We start from the raw sequence: 24759 nt of genomic DNA, 5'->3' as shown, positions 1-24759 counted from the left end.
AGACAAACAGGGTTAATGTTTCAGATTCTTCAACTTTAAACATTAACTGTATACTTCTTTCTTCAGATGCTGCCTGCCCAGCAGAGTGTTTCCAGAAACTTGTGTTTTTATTTCAAAATTTCATCATCTGCAGCCTTTTGATTTTCATTTATATGTAATTAAATACTTTGAATTCACTGTTATGCAACTCAACATGGAAGCAGCCTTACACATAGCAATTTCCCACATATATTGAATGTAACCAATAATCTGTTTGAATAAGGAAGAAATACCAGGAGATATTGCCCCATCTTAAATACAATTCCATGTTCAAATACTCACAATATTATATAATCACACTTGGAGGACTGTACATCTATCAATGTAGCACCTCTTTAGAATGACATTGATGTACCAGATTAAAATATGTGCTCATTTTCTCCATGAGCTGGCAATTTGCTACCTCAGAATTGGAATGTTATCAAATAAACCTTGTTGACATTTAACAATGCTTTAAGATATGCAAGGATTTATAATAGATCATATCATGACTGACCTTTTATTTTTCTAATTTCCTTGTTGGCTGTACAGTTATCAGTTCTTGTTGTGCTATTTTTGCACATGCAATTTCTGTTAGTTTTGTGATGCCTGGAGGGCATCTATTTGACGAAAAAAGCGTTAGTCATCTTTAGCAGATTCAATGTGCATATTTTCTTTCAGGGGTCGAGAAAATGTAAAGGCAGTTTATTCCTTCCTTAATTAACTGTAGCTTCTTCACTGCCACTTTGATCAGTTAACTGGTATCAAGCAACTGAATCTGGCTGTCTTCAGTATGTACACCTCAGTTTCACTTATAGAACAAAACAGCACAGTACAGGCCCTTCAGCCCACAATGTTGTGCCGACATTTTATCCTGCTCTAAGATCTATCTAACCCTTCCCTCTCACACGTCCCTCCATTTTTCTATCATTCATGTGCTTATTTAAGAATCTCTTAAATGCCCATAACGTACCTTCTTCCACCACCTCTGCCGGCAGTGCGTTCCATGCACCCACCACTTTCTGTATAAAAAAAACTTACCTCTGACATCCCTCCTATACACTCCTCTGATCACATTAAAATTATGCCCCCTTGTGGAAGCCATTTTTGTCCTGGGAAAAAGTCTGACTGTCCACTTGATCTATGCCTCTCGTCATCTTGTATACGTCTATCAAGTCACCTCTCATCCCCCTTCTCTCCAAAGAGAGAAGCCCCAGCTCACTCAACCTATCCTCATAAGACATGCTCTCCAATCCAGACAACATCCTGGTAAATCTCCTTTGCACCCTCTCTAAAACTTCCACATCCTTCCTATAATGAGGTGACCAGAACTGAACACAATACTCCAAGTGTGGTCTAACCAGAGTTTTATAGAGCTGCAACATTACCTCGTGGCTCTTGAACTCAATACGCCGACTAATGAAGGCCAACACACCATACGCCTTCTTAATATCCCTATCAATCTGCACAGAAACCTTGAAGGATCTATGGACGTGGACCCCAAGATCCCTCTATTCCTCCACACTGTTAGGAGTCCTGCCATTAACCTTATATTCTGCCTTCAAATTCGATCTCATGAAATGTATCACTTCACACTTTTCCGGGTTGAACTCCATCTGCCACTTCTCAGCCCAGCTCTGCATCCTATCAATGTCCTGTTGTAACCTACAGCAACCTCCTACACTATCCACAATGCCACCAACCTTAGTGTCATCTGCAAAGTTACTAACCCACCCTTCCACATCCTCACCCAAGTCATTTATAAAAATCGTAAAGAGCAGGGGTCCCAGAACAGGTCCCTGCAAAACACCACTGGTCACTGACCTCCAGGCAGAATAGACTCCAGCTACAACCACCCTCTCTTCTAATGGGCAAGCCAATTCTGAATCCACACAGCCAAGTTTCCCTAGATCCCATGCCCCCTGACTTTCTGAATGAGCCTTCCATGAGGAACCTTATCAAACACCTTACTAAAATCTATGTACACCACATCCACTGTTCTACCTTCAATGTGCTTTGTCACATCCTCAAAGAATTCAATCAGGCTCGTGAGGCACGACCTGCCCCTCACAAAGCCATGCTGACTGCCCCTAATCAGCCTATGCTTCCCTAAATGCCCATAAATCCTGTCTCTAAGAACCTTCTCCAGTAATTTGCCCACCACTGAAGTAATGAGATAAACCTATCCAGAACACCATGCAAATACTCCCGATAAAACCTTCACATTTCTGTCGTGCACTTCCCCAAGAACATCGGTTCCCAATTTACGTTCCCAAGTTCCTGCCTAATAGCATCATAATTCCCCTTCCCCCAATTAAATACTTTCCCATATCATCTGCTTCTATCCCTCTCCAAGGCTATGGTAAAAGTCAAGGAGTTATGGTTACCGTCTCCAAAATGCTCTCCCACCAAGAGATCTAAAACCTGATCAGGCTCATTGTCGAGAGGTCCAGTATGGCCTCTCCATATACTGTGTCAGGAATCCCTTCTGGTCACATCTAACAAACTCTGCCCTATCTATCCATCCCCTTTCCACTAAGGAAGTGCCAATCAATATTAGGGAAGTTGAAATCACCTATGACAACAACCCTGTTATTTTTGCACCTTTCCAAAATCTGACTCCCAACCTGCTCCTCAGTGTCTCTGCTGCTATTAGGGGCTCTGTGGAATACTCCCAATAGAGTGATCACTCCATTCCTGTTTCTGACTTCCACCCACACTGGCTCAGTAGATAATCCCTCCAGGATGTCCTCCTTTTCTACTGCTGTGACACTGTCCCTGATCAGCAAAGCCACTCCCCCACCTCTTTTACCTCCATCCCGATTCCTTTTGAAACACCTAAACCCTGGAATATCCAGCAGCCATTCCTGCTCTTGTGACAGCCAAGTCTGTGTAATGGGCACAACGTCGTAGTTCCATGTACTTACCTATGCTCCAAGTTCATCAGCCTTGTTCCTGATACTTCTCACATTAAAAGTAGACACACTTCAGCCCATCCAACTGACTGCAATTTTGCCCTTTTAACTGCCTATCCTTCCTCAGCCTTTCTACACTTGTACACTAAATGCACCAACCTCTGACCTATCACTCGGGTTCCCATCCCCCTGCCTTTATCTTTATCAAAAGGCAGCTGTAGAAAATTCCTTACAAACAAGTAGGACAATTTTTTTTTAAATGCTTCTTGAAAGTAGAGTCCCGATTTAAAATTAAGGGTGGACAGATTGCAAGCTGACTCTGAATTACTCCATTGCTTCATCTTTGGTGGAGCTGCAGAATCTTTTGTTGTAGTGACAGCAATAGAATGGGAAAAATTGCTGAGGGAATTCATCCGGCATAATTTTATCCTCCAAGTTTAACAAATGACATGGTACAATCTTAGTTAACAGCAGCAGATTACATAAAAGTACTGATGCCATATATTTTTGTCATACAAGTGAAAATTAACAGAAGACAAAGGACATCTGGCAGAGCACCAAAATTGTTCAGTAATAATAAGCTTCAGAAATTCTCTGCTGCAGCAGCAGCTCACATTCTTTGACCATTGTTTGCATTTATTAACACACACACATACACAGTGCTTGTACTAACATGAACATGAGCTTGCACACATACACACACAAATGTATACACTTGTACACAAAAGACTGCAGATGCTGAACCTGGAGCAACAAACAATCTGCTGGAGGAACTCAGATCCTGTGGTGATTTTCAGATCAAATCACACCAATCAGGAAATGTAACCTGCCATCCAAGTGACCTTTATAACCACTATTGATTTCCACATTTGGGATGGGGCATGGTTTGGACAACATGCCCTTTATCCTGCATTGCTGATCTGCAAGGACGTGAGAAACTTAAATTAAATCACCAAACTTCTCTCCACCCCCTCAACACTAAAAGACCCCCCACACTATTCCAACACCCCATTTCCCCAGATCTCCGATTTGTCCTGACCCCTGATAGAGTCATACAACATGGAAACAGACAAATCAGCCCACCATGTCCATGCTGACTAGAGGCTACCCATCCATATTAATCTCCGAGCCTTTATGCCTTGACGATTAAAGTGATCATCTAGAAAATTATTAAATGGTGTCAACTCTGCTTCCACAGTCTTTCAGGCAGTGCATTCCAGATACTTGCCACTTTCTGGGTAAAAAAGGTCCCCTTCAGATCCCCTCTAAATCTCTTTCCTCTTACCCTATGTCCTCTAGGTTTATCCCCCTGCAATAAGGTGTAATGTTTCCTGCAGTCTACCTTATCTATACCCTCATAATTTTAATAATAACCCTCAATCACTTCTCCTCTTAACCTCCTCCACTTGAGGAAAAGCAGACCTAGTCTCTCCAGTTCCTCCTCATAACTGGAGCTGCTCAGCAGCCTTCCTCCCCTCCACTACCACCATAGTCCCCATCTCCATGTTGCTGCTCCCAAACTTGCCCTCCCACCTAGCCTGATGCTGGTGGTTCAGATCCCTGATTTGCCACCTCCCTCCCACCCCCTCTCACCATTATGCCAGCCCACCAAACCATCTCTCCCTGATGCTGCTGGTTGATCTCCCTGATCCTCTGATCTCAATGGCTGGCCCAATTCCAAGACACACACACACAAATGCTCAGCTGCAATACATCCTTTCCATACAAAGTCCTCTTAACACAAGCTCAGCAGCTGACATCCCAAGCCTGGCCTCGGGAAAAGAGGAAAGCGTAGCACATTTAAGCAGAAAATGAGCAAGACCTAAGTAACTTTGAATGGTTGTTGTTCCACTACAATCATATTATTACTGCATTAATCTCATGCATCTTGTTCAAACCCTGTGGGGACTTTTTTTGAATTATTTTCAAAACCTTTGATCTGGTGACTAAAGTACAGATATTGGCTGATATCATTATATGACAAGGGTCTTTCCTTGTCTTTTTACCAAACAGCTCCGGTCTTGGTAGTGGGTTTAGATTTTTTTTTATATAATAAAATTATTCCAATTTTTTTGGTATTAACTATCACGTGATTATTAATATAGTTTTGTGATCTCAAGTATGATTTAACACAATGTATTCAGTAGTATTTTTATCCTCTTTTTGATTCATGTACTCTGTACTTTTTGTGGAATTAATAAAAATATTGTAAGAAAGAAAGACAGACACTGTTTTTGCTTTTGTTGGTAAAACATTAAGTATTCAATCCAATTGGAATTGTTCATATTTAGTTTCTAATGAGACCTTAAAAATCAAATTTTTCATTTTCATCATTCGTAACCCTTCAGGTACCCAACCACAGCCAATTCAACTCAACTCAAGCAGTTAAAATATTGTCCATTTTCAACAAAATTATATTTGCAGAAAAAGAGACAAAAGTACTTATTTTGCTAAACATAAATACTATTGATCAAGAACAGAGGACTTAAGCAGCAACAGTAAGCTGATCACTGTGACCTCAATAAAGCGCTGTGCCACGTCAGCATGGTATATCCCAATGTGACCTGAACCCGAAAGAATTTTAGCAAAAAATGCATCCAACCTCCCCAAAGGGCTCAGATGTGGTAGCAGTTATCAATTTTAAGAAACATACAAACAATATGGAGCTATTTTAATGAAACTAACAGTAACTTAAAAAGAATTTCATTTGCAAAGCTACATACAGTTAATCTTTTTGATTGCAATTTTGCTTTTGTTTTCATTTTACCTTTCTTTGGTAAGTGGCACATTGGGGGTAATAAGCAGTATTCCATATCTGTAAAACAACACAATCAGCAGCATCCATTAATTTTCTTGCAACATATTCACGTGCTGATTTACATACTTAATTTACATTCAAATTATAATATTACAATTAAACTTCAAAGAAAATTTCTATCAAGAAAATTTCATTTAGACATTTATGGAAAGGGAAATGTTTTATGAATTCAATTCACTGCAATATTTTCACACTGTTCTGCCATCCAAAATTCTGTATCTGAATCCTTATAATTTGCACTTCCTCACTCACCATTTTTACTAGCCTTCATCATATCTGTTGCAGCAACTTTCAATTAACTCCTCCTCATTAGACTAAAGTTATATTCTCACATATAAAGTCTTCTACAGCCTCAAATACATTTGAAACCTCTTTCACCTTTCAGTCCAGCCTCTCATAGACCTCCTTTGCTCCACTATCAACTGCTCTGAACCTACAAATGCAGTAAACCTCTTCTGACTTCTCCCTACCTGTAAAGCCCTTTTCTTAATCATACTTTTAACTCATTTCTACTAGCAAGTCCAGCATTTGTTTATTCCTCTTTTCAAAGTATACCACAATACTTATCACATTGAATACAAGTTGTTCTACCTTTTAACAAATTCTTCGAAGAATGGTCTCCAAGAATATCCATCTCTACGAATCCGGGTAGTTTCCAATAATCCATTGTATCGCAGCTGAAACAAGTTGGAATCAATGAGATATGAAAATAACTGGACAGTGTAGAATGAATACATTAAAATCACTGGACAGTGTAGAACGAATACATTAAAATCACAAAGGCTACTTCAAATTAACCCAGTCTACTTTTTTTCCACCTATCAGTAAATGAAGATAGCACCCGTCTTTTGTAAAAAAAAATAAATAGTAAATGTATTTTCTTTATTTCATGAATTGCCTTCAACTGACTGTTTCAAAATAATAATCTAAAAAGTGAGAGAAGTAAAGGCTAGGATTTAGACAAAAATAAACTACATAGCCATGTTACTATTGCAAGTAGAATTTATTGCTAGTTGGAGCAGCATTTTCCTTAAAATTTCTGTCTCTAAATTTTGTGGTCTTGATCAGTAAAAGCTAATATCAGTAATGGTTTTTAATACCCCCTTGTTTTATAAACAATTATACATCAGTAACCTGGGGACAAATGGCAGTGATATATCAAGATTTTTGAATCTGCCTCAGCCCCAGGACATCACTGCATGACAAAGCTGCCTGCTTGACTGATACCCCATCCACCAATCTCAACATTCATTCCCTCCGCCACTGGTGCACAGTGGCTACAGTGTGTAGCCTCCACAAAACGAAATGCAATTGGCAACCTTAGCTACTCCAACAGCACCTCCCACATCTGCAACCTCTATCACCATGGAGGGCAAGGACAGCAGGCACATGGGAACACTTCATCTGCATGTTCCACTGTCCAGCTCTCTCCTTCTCTTTCTCTCAACACTGCACTATTAAACTGTGTTCTCTGACAGCTTTCTCCACAGCATGTATTTACATAACACTGTAAAACATTCCATATGCTTTATTGAAGCATTAGAACAGATGGAGAATTTTTCAGAGGTCCAAGCATCTGAAGAGGCAGCCACCAACAGTGGAGTGATTAGAAGTGAGAATATGCAGGAGATCAGAACTAGAGAAACATGGAAATTTCAAGAGAGGTGTAGGGCTGAAGAAAGTTAAAGAAACAGAAGAGTTGGTTACTTGAAAACAAGGATTACAATTTTGAGAGATTTCTGATGCTTCATCTTGATCTCTAACAGCAGGTCCTTATCAGCAAAATAGATCTACTGCAGGTTACAACATTGAGACTTCTGTTTATGATGAGTGGTATGTGGGTTCTGAAGGACCAGCAGCACCAATGTTTCTGCAAGAGCTAAAAACCCAAGTTTTCAAATCCACATCACCTTCCATTTTTGAGGGAAGAAAGGCAGGTCTTTGAGCGATTAATTAGAATTAAAAACAGATTTAACTCTTGAATTCTGTTTGCAGCCATTTCAAACAAACTAATAAATATCTGAATAGAAAGGCACCCCTGTGCATTTAAGATATTGTTCTTTTGTTTTATAATATTTCCCAGAAAGATTTGCTGGGTATCTGTACACGGTTTTGTTTGAATACATCTACTTAGGTTCTCTTTACTCTGGTTACAAACACCAGCACAATTTAACCCCATCTTAACTTGCAATTTACAACAACGAATGCTAGACTGGTTGACTCACCTGATCCATAAAAACTTTGCTGTCCAGCTGATCTGGCAATTTATTATTATTTGGTTTCACACATCGAATGAAATGTGGATTTGCTGAAAACATCTTCTCCATCAGCACTGCTAAAGAATGCTTGAAAATAAAGTTGGACATAGTGTTCATGACAACTTTTCATTTCATGAAAATATTGGGTTTAAACATACAAAATACACATTGGCCTGCTGCACAACATAATGAAACAGACAACATTACCAACTGTATCAACAGTAAAGGAAATCAGGTAGCACTATGTAGGTGAATATTCTAGTTGACAGAGCTGGAGTTGAAGTGACTGGCAACAGGGAGATGCAGATCACAGTTACGGACAGAGCACAGCTGCTCTGTGAAACGGTCACTTAGTCTGCGTTTGGTCTCACCAATGCTGAGGAGACCAAATGCAGACTAGATGACCATTTCGCAGAACACCTGCGCTGTCTGTAACCACGATCTGCATCTCCCGGTTGCAAGTCACTTCAACTCCCCCTATCACACTATCACTGAAATGTCAGTCCTCTGCTTCCTCCACTGCCAGGAGAATTCCAAGTGCAAACAGGAGGAACAGCAACTCATTTTCCATCTTAGAACCTTGCAGCCTAACAGCATGAACATTGAATTCTCCCACTTTAAGTAATCACCACACCCTTCCCCACAACACCACCCCCCCCCAGCCTCTTCTTCCCTTTCCTAGCCTCTCTCTTTTTTTCTACCCATTTTTTCCTTTCTCTCCTTACCTTTGACCCATCCCCCAGTGGATCTGCTCTCCCCTCCTCCCCCGCACCTGCCTATCACTATCTCTTACCTGCATCTACCTATCACCACCTTGTACCCACCCCACCTCTCCTCTTTTGTCCACCTATCACTGCCCTGCTTTTCCCTCCTATATACTGGGCTTCCCCTATCTTCAGTCCTGAAGAAGGGTCCTGACCTAAAACATTGACTGCCTGCTTTTCTCCAAGAATGCTGCCTGGCCTGCTGAGTTCCTCCAGCATCATCGTGTTTTTCATCTCGATTCCAGCATCTGCAGTCTTTTATTTCTCTCAAGGACCTGATCATCTACATCTCAGAATTTTGGATGAGTTGGCTATAGAGATGGTGGATGAATTAGTTAACACCCTTCAAAATTCTACAGACTCTGGAATGGATCCTGCAGATTAGAGGGTAGTAACTTTGACCCCACTAATTAAGGAGAGAGAGAAAACAGGAAAAACTTGATAGCCTAACAACTGTAGTAAGAAAAATTATGGACTCTATAATGAATGATAATAATGGAACACCTAGAGAAGAACAACAGGACTAAGGAGAGGCGGCACGGTAGCATAGCGGTTAGCGCGACGCTATTACAGCGCCAGCGATCGGGGTTCGATTCCCGCTGTTTGTAAGGAGTTTGTACGTTCTCCCGTGTCTGCATGGGTTTCCTCCGGGTGCTCCGGTTTCCTCCCACATTCCAAAGACGTACGGTTAGGTTAATTTGGGCTTAAAATGGGTGGCATGGACTTGTTGGGCCGGAAGGGCCTGTTACCACACCATAAATAAAACTTTAAAAATTTTTTAAAAAAGGAAATCAGGTTTGAGTAATTTACTGCAGTTATTTGAAGAGGTGACGAGTGGAACAAATACATTGTTTAGGAATACTAATTGATGTTGTGTATTTGGATTTTGGAAAACTTCCCACAAGGTACCATAGAGGACATTGTTTAACATTGTTAGACCATATGAAATTGGGGGGGGGGGGGGGGGGGGGGGGGGGGGGGGGGGGGGGGGGGGGGGGGGGGGGGGGGGGGGGGGGGGGGGGTAATATGCTGACATGTATGTTTTACAGACAGAAGACCAAGAGTGGGAATAAATGGGTTTTTCTCATGTTGGCAGATTCCAAGTAATGGGGTGCAGCAAAGATCAGTGCTTGGGCCACAGTTATTCAGCCAATATCAATGATTTGGCTGAGGTCATATTTTCAGGTTTGCTGATTAAAACAAAATTAAGCAGAATTGTGAGGAGGCGATACAGAGGCTTGAAGAGGGTGTGGGTGAAAACAGGGCAGGTGGCATATAAATGTCATAAATTGTGAGGTCATCCACTTTAGTGCACAAAAGAGAAAAGTAGAGTAATTCTTAAATGGTGACACATTGGAAAAAGTTGATTTTCAAAAAAAAGACCTGGGTGTCTTTGTACACAAGTTTTTGAAATTTATTCTACAGGTGCAGCAAACAATTAGGAAGGTGAATGGTATGATAACCTTCATTATGAGAGGTTATGAGTATAGGGGAAAGGCGTCTTACTGAAATTACATTTGACTTTGTTGAGACTGCACCTGGAGCATTGTGCACAATTTTGGTCTCCTTCCTAAACTGGATATGCTTGCCATAGAGTCAGTGCCATAACGATTCACCAGACTAGCTGTTGAAGTGGCAGCTTTGACATATGAGGAAAGACCGAGCAGACTAGGTTTGTATTCTCTAGAGTTTATGAGAACGTGAATGGGGCGATTCCACTGAAACTTAGAAATTTCTCACAAGACTTGACAGACTGGCTGGAGAAATGACCTTTCCCTGGCTGAGAAGTCTAGGAGCAAGGGTCACAGTTAGAAATAACATGAGGAGAGGGTGGTGAAACTTTCTGTCCCAAGCAGCTGTGGAGGTTCACTCACTGGATTCTTTCAAAACAGAGGTTGACAGATTTCTGGATATTAAGGGTATCAACAGATAAGAGGATAGTGCAAGAAAATGGAGCAGAGGAAGATGATCAGCCTGATCTTGATGAATGGCAGAACAGGTTTGAAGGGCCAGATGGCCTACACCTGCTCCTATTTCTTATGTTCTTTGTACACAAAATAAGATTTTGAGAACTCCAGGGTTATGATTAAAACAAAAAGGTTCTCTTCCTATTCAAAATAACCCAATTGCTTAAGTGAAATACCTACAAATTTTTGTGTTGACCAATAAATATCTGCAGATCTATAGATACCAAATAACACCTTTTATTATTGAGCATGAACTGCTAGTGACCAAGAAGCAAGGGCAAAGAAAAAATAAAAAATAATGGACACTGATGTTAATACGTGCAGAACAGAAAATGGACTGGAAGTCTTTGAATCCCTTCACTCATATAAACCAAAGTAGAGCAAGGTTTAAGTTGTGCATCTGACCCATATGCCTTACTTCAATAGGTATCTCAGAGACACAGTGTGGGTAGGTGACCAAAGTGGTCACAATGCAAGTTCCTTTAGCATTTACAAAGGTAGCTCAAAACTAAAGCTTCTTTGAAACTTTTGATTACCAGACCACGATGTGTGGCTAACTACAATATTCACCAACCACATATTGCAATGGCTATGTTGATAAAAGACTGGGTAAAGAATGTTTCACTTTGCAACGACTGACAGATAAGACAAGTTTTGGAGGCATTCGATGTCTTAAGTACATATTCAATTAAATAATTTTTTTATTTTCAGTTCTTCCTTACCCATATCTACACATTTTACCCCTGAAACAGTTTACCCATGCACTTAACCTGGTTGCATCCTTTTGCAGATATTCTGTGTTCTCCTCATAACTTAGTTTCTTGATGACAAGAAACCCACTGACAAGGGTGGTGGTGGTGCTGCTGCCGTTGTTGTTTGCTGAACTGACCATTATCTCTCAGAGACTGAACACTTTGACACCTCTTCAAACCTTCTTATCATTCATCACCCCTTGGAAGAGCATCAGGACATTGTCTCCCAGATAGGGACTGGCATCATTTCCTCAGATAATATTCCCTACACATTCTCCATCCTTACATTCTTTATAATCACATGTACATCGAAACACACACTGAAATGCATCTTTTTGCTTAGAGTGTTCTGGGGGCAGCCCGCAAGTGTCGCCACTCTTCCGGCGCCAACATAGCGTGCCCACAACTTCCTAACCTGTACGTCTTTGGAATGTGGGAGGAAACTATTCTCAACCAAGCACAGCCACTTCTACATTCTTCCCAAGGTTCACAAGCAGGGCTATCCTGCTAACCCCATTTTAAAACCGTTCCTGTCCCACAAAACTTATTTGTTCTTGCCTTAAATCTATTCTTTCTCCCCTTGCATAGTCCTTTCCCACTTATATCCATGACACTTCTGATGCCCTCTACCACTTTGACAGCTTTAGGCTTCCTGATTCCATCTGTTCCATTTTCACCATGGATATCCAATCCATCTACACCTCTATGTCAGAAATGGATGGTCTGAGGGCCCCTCACTTTCTCCTTGAGCAGAGGCCCAACCAGTCCCCTTCTGCCACCATCGTCCTTTGTCTGACTGAACTTGTTCTGCAACTGAATAACAATTCCTTCAATTCCACTCCCTTTCTCCAAATCAAAAGGTGTTAAACTGGCAACCTGAATGCCCAGCCACGCCTGACACTTTGTAGGAAAGGTGGAACAGAAGATGTTTCAATTCAACTCAGCTCTCCTCACTTACAACTTTCCATTTCAGGCCACCCATTGCCTTGTGCTCCTTTCCCACTACCACCAGTCCACCAAAGATCTCGCTCCCTTTGATCATTTTCCATTCATCCCTCGTTACCTACACTCATCCTCTCTACCTGGTTCCATCTGCCATCAACTGCATACCTATTTATCTGGGTTTCTGCTACCTTGTTCACCCTTGCTACACCCTCTCCCTAGTTCCACCTGCCTATCATCCTCCCTCATCTGGTTCCACCTACAAGCCTCTGTTTCACCCTTCCTTTCACTTGGATACATTGGCCATCTTCCCTTCTATGCTCTCAGTCCATGCAGGGCCTCAACCTGAAACATCGGCCACCTCTTTGCCTCCAGATACTGCTTGATGCGCTGAGTCCTCCAGCAGTTTATTTTTTGCTCCAGATTCCAGCATCTTGTGTCTCCCCTCACCAATTTCTTTTCCAGTATTTGGTTGACTGTATTGGCACCACTTTAGCTTCATACAGAGCTCAAAAGTTTCATCATCTTTGTGCCCATTTCCACACAGTTCTCACTTTCATATGATGCCTTCTGAATCTTCCCTTTCTTGACATTCTACCTTCAACTTGTGTATAAGTAGTGACTAATATCCACTTTAAAGGCACAGCTATCTGCACCACACTTCCTCCCACCTTGCTTTCTGTGAAGATTCCATTCATTCGCTCAGTTTCTCAACCTCTGTCAGATCCATCTGAGACGACTCCCTTTTTCCCTCCACCATAGTTCTCAACCACGTTTGTTTCCACTAGCGTTCTTACCCCTTCCTCCCCACCAGAGAGTTCCCCTTGTTCTCACCTCCTACCCTACCAGCATCTACATTCAGCAGATCCTCTTCTGTAATTTTTACCACCTTCAATGAGATGCCACCACCAGACACATTTGCCTCTTCTCGCCATTCAATATCCTACTTCTCTTTCCATTCACATTTACATGCACTCCTTTTTCATGACACCTTCCCATGCAAACACAGGAGGTGCAATTTTTACCCTTTTGCCTTTTCCTTCCTAAAATCCAGAACTACACACGTTGCAGGAAGAAATTCATCTGCACTTCTTCCAGTCTAGCGTACTGCATTTAGTGCTCACAATGTGGTCCCCTCCACATAAAAAGGGGAGTGGATGTTAATGGAAATGGACGTGAAAAAAAGGATGCTGAAAGATTCACAAGGTAACACTGAGCTTCCTATGCTAGTCACTGTAATTCTCGTACACTCCCACTCTGACCTCTATTTTTGGCCTCTTATACAGTTCCTGCAAAACCTCTTGTAAGCTCAAGGAAGTGTCCTGAGGGCTACAGTGTGCCTAGATGAAAGATCATCTTATTTTTCATCTGGGCACACAGTAGCTCTGAGCACTCAACATTAAATTCAATGGTTTCAAATCAAAAGTCCTTCCATTTTGTGTCAGAGAACTGGCTAGTTCTAATGCAAGGTCATCATCGTGCAATGTTAACTCAGTTTTTTCTCTCCAGATGCCACCTGACGGGCTGGTCTTTTCCAGCATTTTACCTCCTTTCAGACTTTTTTTTCTTTTCTCTATTTCCCCCCTTTTTGAACCTTCTTCAGACAGATAGCTAGCATTCATAAGGATTCATGTCTTTCCTCAGTCTACCCCACCTGCATTCCATTTTCTTTGTCTCTATCCTACTGCAGACATTCCATTTGCTCTTTCTACCTTTCCTGCTTCTCTGTAACTTAAATATCACTATTCCTAACTTTTCCTTGATCTGATAAAAGGCCACTGAAGTGAACCGTTAAACTCTGTTTTTCTCTTTCCACAGATGCTGCCCAAACCTGCTGAGAATTTTCTTTCTGCTTCAGATTTCTAATGTCTGCAGATGTTTTTTTTGCATTTCAATTACTTTCTTCTTCATTCTTAATCTTTCAACTAATGAAACGCGCTGCTCTGCAAACCCCATCCCCATTTTTCTTTGCATTAAACCCTTAACTTATTGGGACTTAATGGAGATGTCGTTATTGAAATTTTATAAATTTAAGAACAATTTTGGTTGTATCCGTGCATACTCTTAAAAGTTAAAAAGTTTGTGATTTTTAAACCCAATTTAGTAAATTCATTCAATTTCTAATTTTGTCAAGATCAAAACAAAATTGCAGATGCCTGAACTGTGAAATAAAACAAAATGCTGGAAATACTCAGCAGGTCAGGCAGCAGCTGTGAAAAGAGAAACAGAGTTAACGCTTTAGGTCAGGACCAATTTTGCAAATTGTACTTTAAAGCAACGTTCTTTGACAGGAAGCAAAGGATAATAATCAATGTCTTTTTTGGGGCTAAAGGCTTCTACCAGTAGAGTTCACAGGACTCAACAGTAGGTTCCTTGCTTTCTGTAGTAATGTACCAATGAGCTAAACTAATGTAGATGACAGAAAAACTGGCCATATGTTTGACAGTGAGGAGAAAAGCTTTAGACTACAGAAAGATATTGATCATCTGGTCAGTTGGGCAGAAAAGTGGTAAATAGAATTTAAACTATAGAGCAAGATAATGCAATTGGGGAGATTTGATAAGGAAAAGGAACATACAATAAACAGGGCGATAATGAGTGATACGAAGGAACAGAAGGAATTGGAATATTATTGTCACGTGTACCGAGGAACAGTGAAAAACTTGTCTTGCATACCGATCATTACACAGTGCATTGAGGTAGTATGGAGGTAGTACAAGGTAAAACAGTAACAGAATACAGAATAAAGTGCAACAGCTACAGAGAAAACACAATGCAGGTGAACAATAAGGTGCAAGGTCATAATGAGGTAGATTGAGGTTAAGAGTCCATTTTATCATACCAGGGAACTATTCAATAGCCTTATTACAGAGGGATAGAAGGACCTTGGCATGTATGTTCAAAGGTTCTTAAGAGGCAGCAGGACAGATCAATAAGGTAGTTAAAAAGGCATGGGGATACTTTTTTTTAGCTGACGCCTAGAACATAAGAGTGGAGAGATTTTGCTACATCTTAAACCACATTAGTGAGGTCACAGCTTGAGTTACATACAGTTCTGGTGATAATATTACAGGAAAGATATGATTGCATTGAAGATGATACTTACAAAGAAGTTGCCTGAACTGGAAGATTTTAGCCTGATGGTCTAGCATTGTTTTCTTAGGAACAGAGGAGACTGAGGGACGACTTAATTGAGATGCATAAAATTATAACAGTCCTTAATAGAGTAAAGAGGAAAGACCAATTTCCTCAAACAGGAGTTAGAAACAGAGTAGTAGGAATTTAAAGTAATTAGTAGAAGGGCTAGAGGAGTATCAGAATTTTCCTTTCCACGTATTGGGTGATAGGTGTCTGAACTCATACCCTGATGGTGGCAGAAATGCTCGTCACATTTAAACAGTATTTGATGCATATTTGAAGAGCCATGAACTGTTGGCTATGGACCTGGTGCTAGGAGGTGGGATTAACAGGGGAGCTGTTTTTCAAATGGTATGGAAACATTGAGCCAAATGGCATCCTTTCCATTTATAAATTTGCTGTGATTCTAATTATCTTGAGTTGCCAAAGATGCATTTTTATCAATGCTAATTTAATGCACAAATTACCTATAGGTCAAGGCAATCAATGCTCCTGGTTTCATCTTAAATGAGTTTTAGAATTGATGCATATTGACATAAAGAAACACAACCAACAAACTTAGCTTGTCTTTTCCTGTGGAAAGTCGTGCAACAGATTAATATCCTGATTGGTTTCCCTTTGCCGATTAAAATTCTGAAAATAACCCATAGAACTTACATTTGCTATTCTTAGCAGCTAATGAATAGAAGTTAAACATTGATACCTACTCTAAATTGAGCTCCAACAGACTGTTTTCCTGGTGCTGTTAAAGTTGTCTTCTGTTCTTTGTGCCTGCTAATAAAACAAAAACACAGAATTTAGGCCTAAATCACTTTAAAAATGTCTAAATATGCTTCTTGGTGTTTCAATTCAGCATAATTGTTATCTAATGTTATTTACTGATCCAAAAAAGAATGCAGCAAAATATTTCTGAGGCTGATTATTGTTACTTACTACAGCAATCATAGAATTATGAAGTTACAGCGCAGGTGGAAATCATTCAGCCAGTCGAATATGTACCAACTCTAGCAATCCAGTTAGTCTCACCACTGCTCTCTCTCCATTGCCTTGTAATTATTTCCCTTCCAAACCTTTCCAAACAGTGTAAAAATTAAACCATCCTATTTGGGTACTACAATGCAGCTGATAGCACAAATTGTGAATTCCATAGCACTTGATTCATTGAAATTTTAATCTTACTGAAACCCTTAATACAGTTCTGCCCCAGCCAGTCCAAATGAAAGCAACATATCCCCAGTACTGTTTAGCTTTGCATCCTTGAAAATCACTTCCTATACTCCTGGGATCTATCCTTAAACTTCTCTTTACTTGTATGGTGCACTTCTCTGACAAACACTAATGAAACCTAGCCATAACCCTCAAGCACCTTCATCCTGTCAATTTGTCTGACATCAAATTGAAGATAATCTAAATTACTTCCAACCTAATGGAAGCAAAATTTAACCCTGCCATAAAATCTGCCTCTGTAGTCACCACACCCCTCCTTCAATCAACTACTCAAGATGAAGAGAATTGTATAGAACCCTGGCCAGCTATCTGACCCAGTTTTGACCTTCAACAGCTACCTCCTATTGTTCAGGAGACCATTTACTTTCAGCCTTGCAACATTACCTACCTTGGTCTCCAACTTTACCTGTATTGCCAGTGGGACACCTATCTAGGCGAAAATGGCGTTATTTTTCTCATCATTATCTCAAACTTGCTAAGTATCATCTACAAATATGCTATCAGGTCCTGCAAAAAGGGCGGCACGGTAGCATAGCGGTTAGTGCGGACACTATTACAGCGCCAGCGATCAGGGTTGATTCCCGTCACTGTCTGTAAGGAGTTGTATGTTCTCCCGTGTCTGCGTGGGTTTCGTCCGGGTGCTCTGGTTTCCTCCCACATTGCAAAGACATACGGGTAGGTTAATTTGGGTTTAAAATGGGTGGTGTAGACTCTTTGGGCTGGAAGGGCCTGTTACCACGCTGTAAATAAAATTTAATTTAATTAAAAAAATTTAATTTAAAAAAGCTCTGTTCAATAACCTTGTTCTTCACTAATCCATGTTGGTTCCATATTTTCTAAATCACTGAACTTAAAACCCTTAATACTCCATTTTGCTTCATCTTTGACATTCACTCCATCTCTCAGCCTAACAGTCATAGCAGAACCCTCATGTAATGACCTTAATCTCTGTAATTTTCTTCCTAAACTGCAGCCCCTTTTCAGTCATCATGTCACCTTTAATTGCCAATACAGGGCATATCTTTAAAAACAATTTTCATTAACTCCCAAATCTCACATTGGATTCCTAGCTGCTCATTCCCCTACTGATCCATTTTCCTTCCACCACCACCACGCCCCCCCCCCCCCAAAGTAAGTCAAAGCGCTACATAAATAGTTCTACTTTATAGTAGTTATACACTCGTGCAGCAACATTCATTTTGTTTTAAATGACAGCTGCTGTATTTTTCACATTTCCTTCACAGATTGAATCAACAAGGACAAATAAAAACATTTTTTTTAAACTTTTTAATCCAAATCCCTTCCTCTATGCCATTATTACTTATGCTTATTTGTTCTTGTGTTTCCTCGTTACAATTTTAATGCTCCACTAATATCAGCATTGTTATGAGTTCTACCTCCACGTCTGTATTAATAATTTGTCCTCCTTTGCAGATGGCACTGATCCAAAACAAGTAAATTGGACTTCTAATTTTGTTCAAGTTACAAATAAGACAAAACTTAAATTCTAGTACCAGTGGCTTGATGGGGAAGGTAGGTGTGTAGTTTTTGAGGTGGTGCATTCTTCCACTACCTCTGCAGACATTCTCAATAACATCCTTAATGCTCCTCCTCTGCTCTGAGTGGCCATGGGCCAGAGATTCTCAAGAGTCAATAGTGATTATACATTTCCTCACAGAGGCTTTGAGCAGACCCTTTAATCTTTCCTTCCGTCCCCCAGTAATCTCTTCCCATGACATCACTCAGAAGAGAGCATCTTTTTCAGGAGTCTGGTGCTGGCCGTGTGAACAACATGCCAACGTAGCCCACTGAGTGCAACTCTAGCCTCAAAGCTGAGGGTTTTGCTCTGGTAAAGGACACTAACATTGGTTCACTTGTCCTTCCAGTGAGTTTTGAGGCTCTTCCTGAGAAATCGCTGGTGGTATTTTTCCAGTGCATTGAGGTGCCTGTTGTCAGTCGTCCAGGTCTCAGAAGCACACTGGAGGGTAGGGATTATGCTGCCAGTAGCCCACTATTTTGTGCCAGGTCTGATACCCTGGTACTTGAAACATGTAGGGCACAGAACACTGAAGAGATAGAACAAAAGGTGGTGAAAAATCCACGGGGGATGTTGAAGCAAGCAAGACATGACAGAATTCCAGACAATTAATAATATAAGGGTACCATTCAAGAAGCAAATCAGTCCACAAGAGAGTAAACAAAGATGATAAAGAATGGTTCAAATCAGAACTGGTGACAAGGCTAGTATTAAATTAAATACAAAATGTATTTTTAAAAGGAAAAGGAGTAAGATAGCTCTGGAAATTGGTAGCTAGTAGGCAAGATTGGAGAGAAAAGTGTATAAAGTATGGGGTCATGTAGAGCTAGCAATAGGAAGAGAATATGCAATCAACAAGATAATGCAGAAGAGAAAAGAACATCTGCACATCTGCCAGTCTGTTGCTCTGAGGTTGAGGAACAGATTGTGACTATCTTTGTTAAGTATTGCTTCTTTGTACTGGTAGCAACTTACTTAATCAGTTGTGCTTGCTGCCGATATACCTGAACCCACAGTGGCTTGTTGTGTCTCCTATCTTAAATTAAATCTTGAAAATAAATCAAACTACAAAATGGCAAATCTTGCAAATTTTGGGGAGTTTGGACATGGAGCAGCCAAAGTTCAATTATGTGCATACTAGGAGAAAAGAATTCTGAGGTGATAAAATAAGCTAATAACAGATACTAATCTCAATTCATAATGAATTCTGAATTCAGAAATGGAATTGTCATTCAGCTGAAGTCTTGGAATAAAAACAAAAAGTGCTAGAGATACTTAGCAGCAGGCAGAATCTGTGGAGAGAAAGCAAATCAAATGCTTCAGATTAATGACCTTCTGTCAGAACTGGAAAAGCGAAAAAACAAGCATGTTTTAAGTTGCAGAGTGGAGAGGAGTGGAAAGAACAAAGGTAGTAGCTGTGATAGGTCAGAGATCTAGATAGCCCGGGTGGTCCAGATGCTGTTCATTCCATCTATGAGGAGATGATGAATGTCTGTTAATCCATGATCTTCATGAAGTGCAGCACAAGTTTGAATGGCCAGATGATCTACTCCTGCTTCTTCATCTTAGGTTCTTAATCATAGCTGATCTATCTGGAGAAGTATTAAATGGAAATGAAGGCAGCAGACAGAAAGAAAGAACACAAAGTACTGGAACCATGAGATGCAAAACACAAGTTGCAAAACACCTTCATTCAGTCCTCTATGGGGGACCCTGAACTTCCAGTTGTCCACCATTTTAACACTCCATCCTACTCCCACTCTAATCTGTCTTTGGCTCCTACACTGTTCCAATGAAGTCCAATGCAAGCTCGAGGAACAGCACCTCATCTTTCATGTAGGAAAGACTGCAGACATTGGACCTCAATATTGAATCAACAATTTCAGATATTTGGCCTTTCCTGTTTGTGTCAGAACTGTTCCTTTGCCTTCACAGTTGCTACCCAATCTAGTCAGTACTTTCTGCAATCCCTTTTTTGTCCCCCCACAAAGATTTCCAGAAACATAACATGACTGTTTTCTCCTTTTTCTAATTCAGATCAATGACCTTTCACCAGAAATGTGAACTGTTTTTCTCTCCACAGATGCTACTTGACCCACAGAGGATCTCCAGCATTATCCCAGATTTCCAGTATCAGTAGTTTTTTGCTTTTCTGGTTTTGGAGTAACTTACCTTTGGTCTCTGATGAGCCATTAAGGTTCCTGTCCTTGAGACTGTTGCTGTAATTAAAAATTAATGTCAGTATTAAATAAACTGGAATCATTTTTATTATATTTATCCACCAATACACAACTTTTTTCCAGAACAATGAATACATTGATACACCCTCTTTTCTCCCTTTCCTTATTTCTCTGGTGACTCCTCTCTTCTTCTGTGACAGAAGCTCAATACAAAGATGTACTCATACATAGCGGCCTCATAAGCTAGAAAAAAGCAAAATCTTTGTGCCCCATTCTACAGTGCTGTGTACAAGCAGACCCCACATCCCAACACTGCAATGCTGTTAAATTTGCTTCTATTTATCACTCTCTAGTAGCACATCAGATGTCCTGTGCTGGCTTTCAGATTCAAAAATGTTAATGCTTTCACTCTTGCTGGCCTTCCACTCTACAAATGCACCTAGGTCTTCTTGCTCATCCGTCCCATTCATCTAGCTTCTTCACTCTTCATAATGAAAAGCACCCTCTCACACATATCAAAATTAATTTGCCATTACACACATATACTTGGAAGGTTATTGATGATTTCCTCCATTTTCCCATGTTCTTTTGTATTATTGCGCCTCTCTATTTTGTTGGTGTTTACAAATTTTGAAACTATATTTCTAGTTCCAGAGGTCAAATTTGCATCCTCATGCTTAAGCCTATTACTGACTTTCTCTGCCACAACCCAACATCATCCACTACCTCCTTGTGTAATCACTCCTAACCTTAGAACTCCAAGAACTCAGTGAACCTCCAACTATGGTTTCTTGTGTAATTCTGCACACCACCTCACCCCTCCACCATCTACCCAGCTCTTCTGTTTACCCCCTCAATGGCAGCCATAACTTCCAGTTACAGCTCTCCTCAGAAAACAATTACTAAATGATTCTTTACTACAACAAAGTATTTCATTTAATTTATTATGCCACTTAACAATGGTTTCCTTTGTTACAAAGAGGGATAGGGAATTTATTTGGAGACCCGTCTTTCTAATACAGGTCCTTAAAAATCAGGAACATTTATTTTTTGATTGTGTCAGTGGAAAGGAGTCTGTGAATGAAAAATTTAAAATGGGAAAAACTCTCTTCAGTGCCAGCAAAGTTAAATGGTTTACTGTACTTCCCGTTTTAAGAATACTTACATAATGAAGTGTTATTTAGGAACCTGCCCTTGATAACCTCTCACCCTTCATTAACTGTATTTAGACTCTTAGTCAAAACTCTGAATACTTCATTCTTTGGTTCTGTGTCCCTTTTTTGTCTGGCTATGTAGTGTAGCAGTTAGCATAACACTATTACAGCGCCAGTGACCCGGGTTCAATTCCGGCCACTGTCTGTAAGGAGTTTGTATGTTCTCCCTGTGTTTGCGTGGGTTTCCTCCGGGTGCTCCAGTTTCCTTCCACATTCCAAAGACGTACGGGTTAGGAAATTGTGGGCATGCTATGTTGGCACTGGAAGCACGGTGACACTTGCGGGCTGCCCTTAGAACACACTACGCAAAAGAGGCATTTCACTGTGTGTTTCGAAGTACATGTAACTAATAAAGATATCTTATCGTATCTTATGCTTCGATGAAATATTTTGGCTGATTTATATTGATTGTATGGTGTTATATGTAAAACAAAATGTTATTTTGTATTCTTCAGAATATGCCTTCATCTCTTATGAAATCTTAGTTATAGAGTCACAGAGACACAGCACCCTGACTGGCTCTTCAGTCCATCGTGCCCACATCGACCATCAACCACCCATTATACACTAACCCTACATTAATCTCACTTTTTATTTTCCCTACATGCTACCACTCATCTACACACTAGGAGCAATTTACAGTAGTTAATTAATCTATCAACCTACATGCCTTTGGGACTTGGGAAGCAACCAGAGCACCGGTGTTTTGTGGGGGGGGGGGGGGGGGGGGGGGGGGGGGGGGGGGGGGGGATGGTGGGAGGCGGGGGAGGTGCTGGAGGGATGGGGGAAAAGAATCCACGTGGTCTCAGGGAGAATGTGCAAACTCCACACAAACAGCAACCAAGGTCAGGACTGGATGGAGTTTCTGGTGCTGAGAATGCACTTATTGTTGCAAGTATCTAACAGTCAGAGATCAATGTTAAAACTAGTTTAACTAAGGACAAGAGGACACTGCGCTTAACTGCTCAACTTTGTCTAACATGCCTGCAATGGCATTTACCTGTAAAAAGTACACTTAGCAGTGGAGTGATGCTATTAATAAACAGCCCTCGAATGCTTGCTGGGATAGTGTCTCTATTTTTCTCCAAAAACCCAGATGCATTGTATTGGACCTGTAGAAGAAGGCCATCAGTTAAAAATGAGAAATTTACTAACAGTACCAAGTTGTTAAAAAAGCTCAAACTGATTTAAGATTCTCCTGCAAACAATTCATATTGTCTTTCCCTTTAGATACTTGGTTCTAAAATAGATTTATTTACACTCATTAAAAACAGAATGGTCAGGATCTGTTAATTAGTGATAGGTAACAATTTTAACTCAAGCCATCCACCCAAATACTAAATACAAAACACACACCTTAAAACGTAGAGCAAAATAAAGAAACAGCAAAGATGCAGTTCAGAGGGGGCAGGAGGACAGGGAAAGGGCCTCAGTGGGTGGGATGCAGAAAGAGGCAGCGCAGAGGGGAGTACAGAGAAAGAGGCAGAGCTGGGGGGTGGATGTGGGGGGAAATACAGAAAGGAAACAGAAAGAGGCAGTGTGGGGAGAGTCAGAAGAGGCGGGGCGGGGGTGGGTGGAATAAGAGCCAGAGCAGGGTGGTTGGGGAAAGCGACAAATTGGGTGGGAGAATGGGGAAAGTGGCAGGATGGGGGGGGGGGGGGGGGGAATAAGGAGAGGCAGTGTTTGGTGGGGGTAACCTGCAGAGAGTGTTCAGGCAGAGGGGGAAGGCAGAATGAGGTGAGCCAGTTTGGGGATGCAGTTAACATAGATTAATGTTTCATAAAATATTATTCAGTAGGAAAGAATTAAATTTACATTAGTTCTTACTTGTGAGCATGTGTGCTCTCTCAGCTTTGGCAGTTGGGTAGGGTTCTATTTACTTAGCTTCTGAAATCAGTCAAACACTGCTACTCTTGTTTACACAGATGGCTTCCAATCATTTTACTGGAAACCACAGCCCTCTGAAAATTTCCTGTACTTTCAGCAGAGTTGCTTTGGTTACAACTTCAGCATGAACAAGCAGTTAAGCCATTGCTTTTAAAATGCAACCGAGTCAAAGACCCACACATGTACTCCGCCATTTGGGGTGAGGAGGGAGATTTAGCTGGAGAACAGGCAACTGGTGTTAGAGTAAGATAGGGGCAGTTGAGGGTCTGCCAAGATAGCAATGGAAGATTTGTACCAATAGCCATGAATACAGTCGGAGATCAATCTCTCTTTATAAAGTTATATTAACTTATTTGAGGAAACATAAACAATTAAAGAAGGATAACACTTTAAAAAGTACCAAATTAAATCCATTCAAGAAAGAAATCATTTTTTTACTAGCTCACTCAAAGCCATGAATAAAGTTGACCAAATCGAAGAAAGCCATAAACTCACCTGTAAGCACACTTGAGCAATTTGTCATGTCAGGACAATGACAGCCAAATTGAAATAAACCTCTTTTTTTGATCAACAACACAAAGAAAGAATTAGGTGCAGGTGTAGGATATAGAGCCTCTTGAACCTACCCTATCATTCAATATGATCATGGCTGGTCTGATCTTGGGTTTCACTTTCCATTTTCTTGCTTGCCTGCATTACTCTTCCTTCCCGTGATGTCCAATAATCTATCTTGGATTTGAATAGAGTCATAGAGCACTACAGCACAGAATCAGACCCTTTGGCCCATCTAGTCCATGTTGGCCTGGTTTTCTGCCTTGTCCCATCTACCTGCACCCGGACTATAGCCCTCCATATGTCTCTCATCCAAATTCAATAATTCATCCTCCACAGCTCTCCAGGGTAGAGACTTCCAAAAATTCATGACCCTCAAAGAAGAAATACATTCTCTTCTCCATCTGTAAGGGACCACCTTTATTTCAAAATTATGTCCCTGATAGATTCCCCCACAAGAGGAGACATCCTCTCAGAATCTATCATGTCATGTCATGTCATGTCCCTCAGATGTTATGTTTCAAGAAGACTACTTCATTCTTCCAAAGCCCATAGGTCCAACCTGTGCCTCGTAAGATAACTCATTCATC

General features: G+C 40.7%; 1 protein-coding gene across 1 annotated transcript in view; it reads right to left on the bottom strand.

Annotated features, from left to right (window-relative positions):
• Positions 1–24759, bottom strand: part of LOC127580669 (unconventional myosin-X) — a 139625-nt gene that overhangs the window by 26955 nt on the left and 87911 nt on the right. Inside the window, exons 15-21 of the mRNA XM_052034353.1 lie at positions 22731–22842; positions 20509–20555; positions 16284–16346; positions 12231–12392; positions 7977–8096; positions 6343–6428; positions 5701–5748 (exon numbers count right to left, since the gene is read on the bottom strand). Of these exons, the coding sequence (XP_051890313.1) occupies positions 5701–5748; positions 6343–6428; positions 7977–8096; positions 12231–12392; positions 16284–16346; positions 20509–20555; positions 22731–22842 (638 nt within the window). The remainder of the gene's footprint in view (positions 1–5700; positions 5749–6342; positions 6429–7976; positions 8097–12230; positions 12393–16283; positions 16347–20508; positions 20556–22730; positions 22843–24759) is intronic.

Source organism: Pristis pectinata, chromosome 2, assembly GCF_009764475.1.
Source record: "Pristis pectinata isolate sPriPec2 chromosome 2, sPriPec2.1.pri, whole genome shotgun sequence".
Taxonomy (NCBI): Eukaryota; Metazoa; Chordata; class Chondrichthyes; order Rhinopristiformes; family Pristidae; genus Pristis; species Pristis pectinata.
The sequence above is the reverse complement of the archived record's forward strand: the minus strand, read 5'-3'. Positions and strand labels throughout refer to the sequence as shown.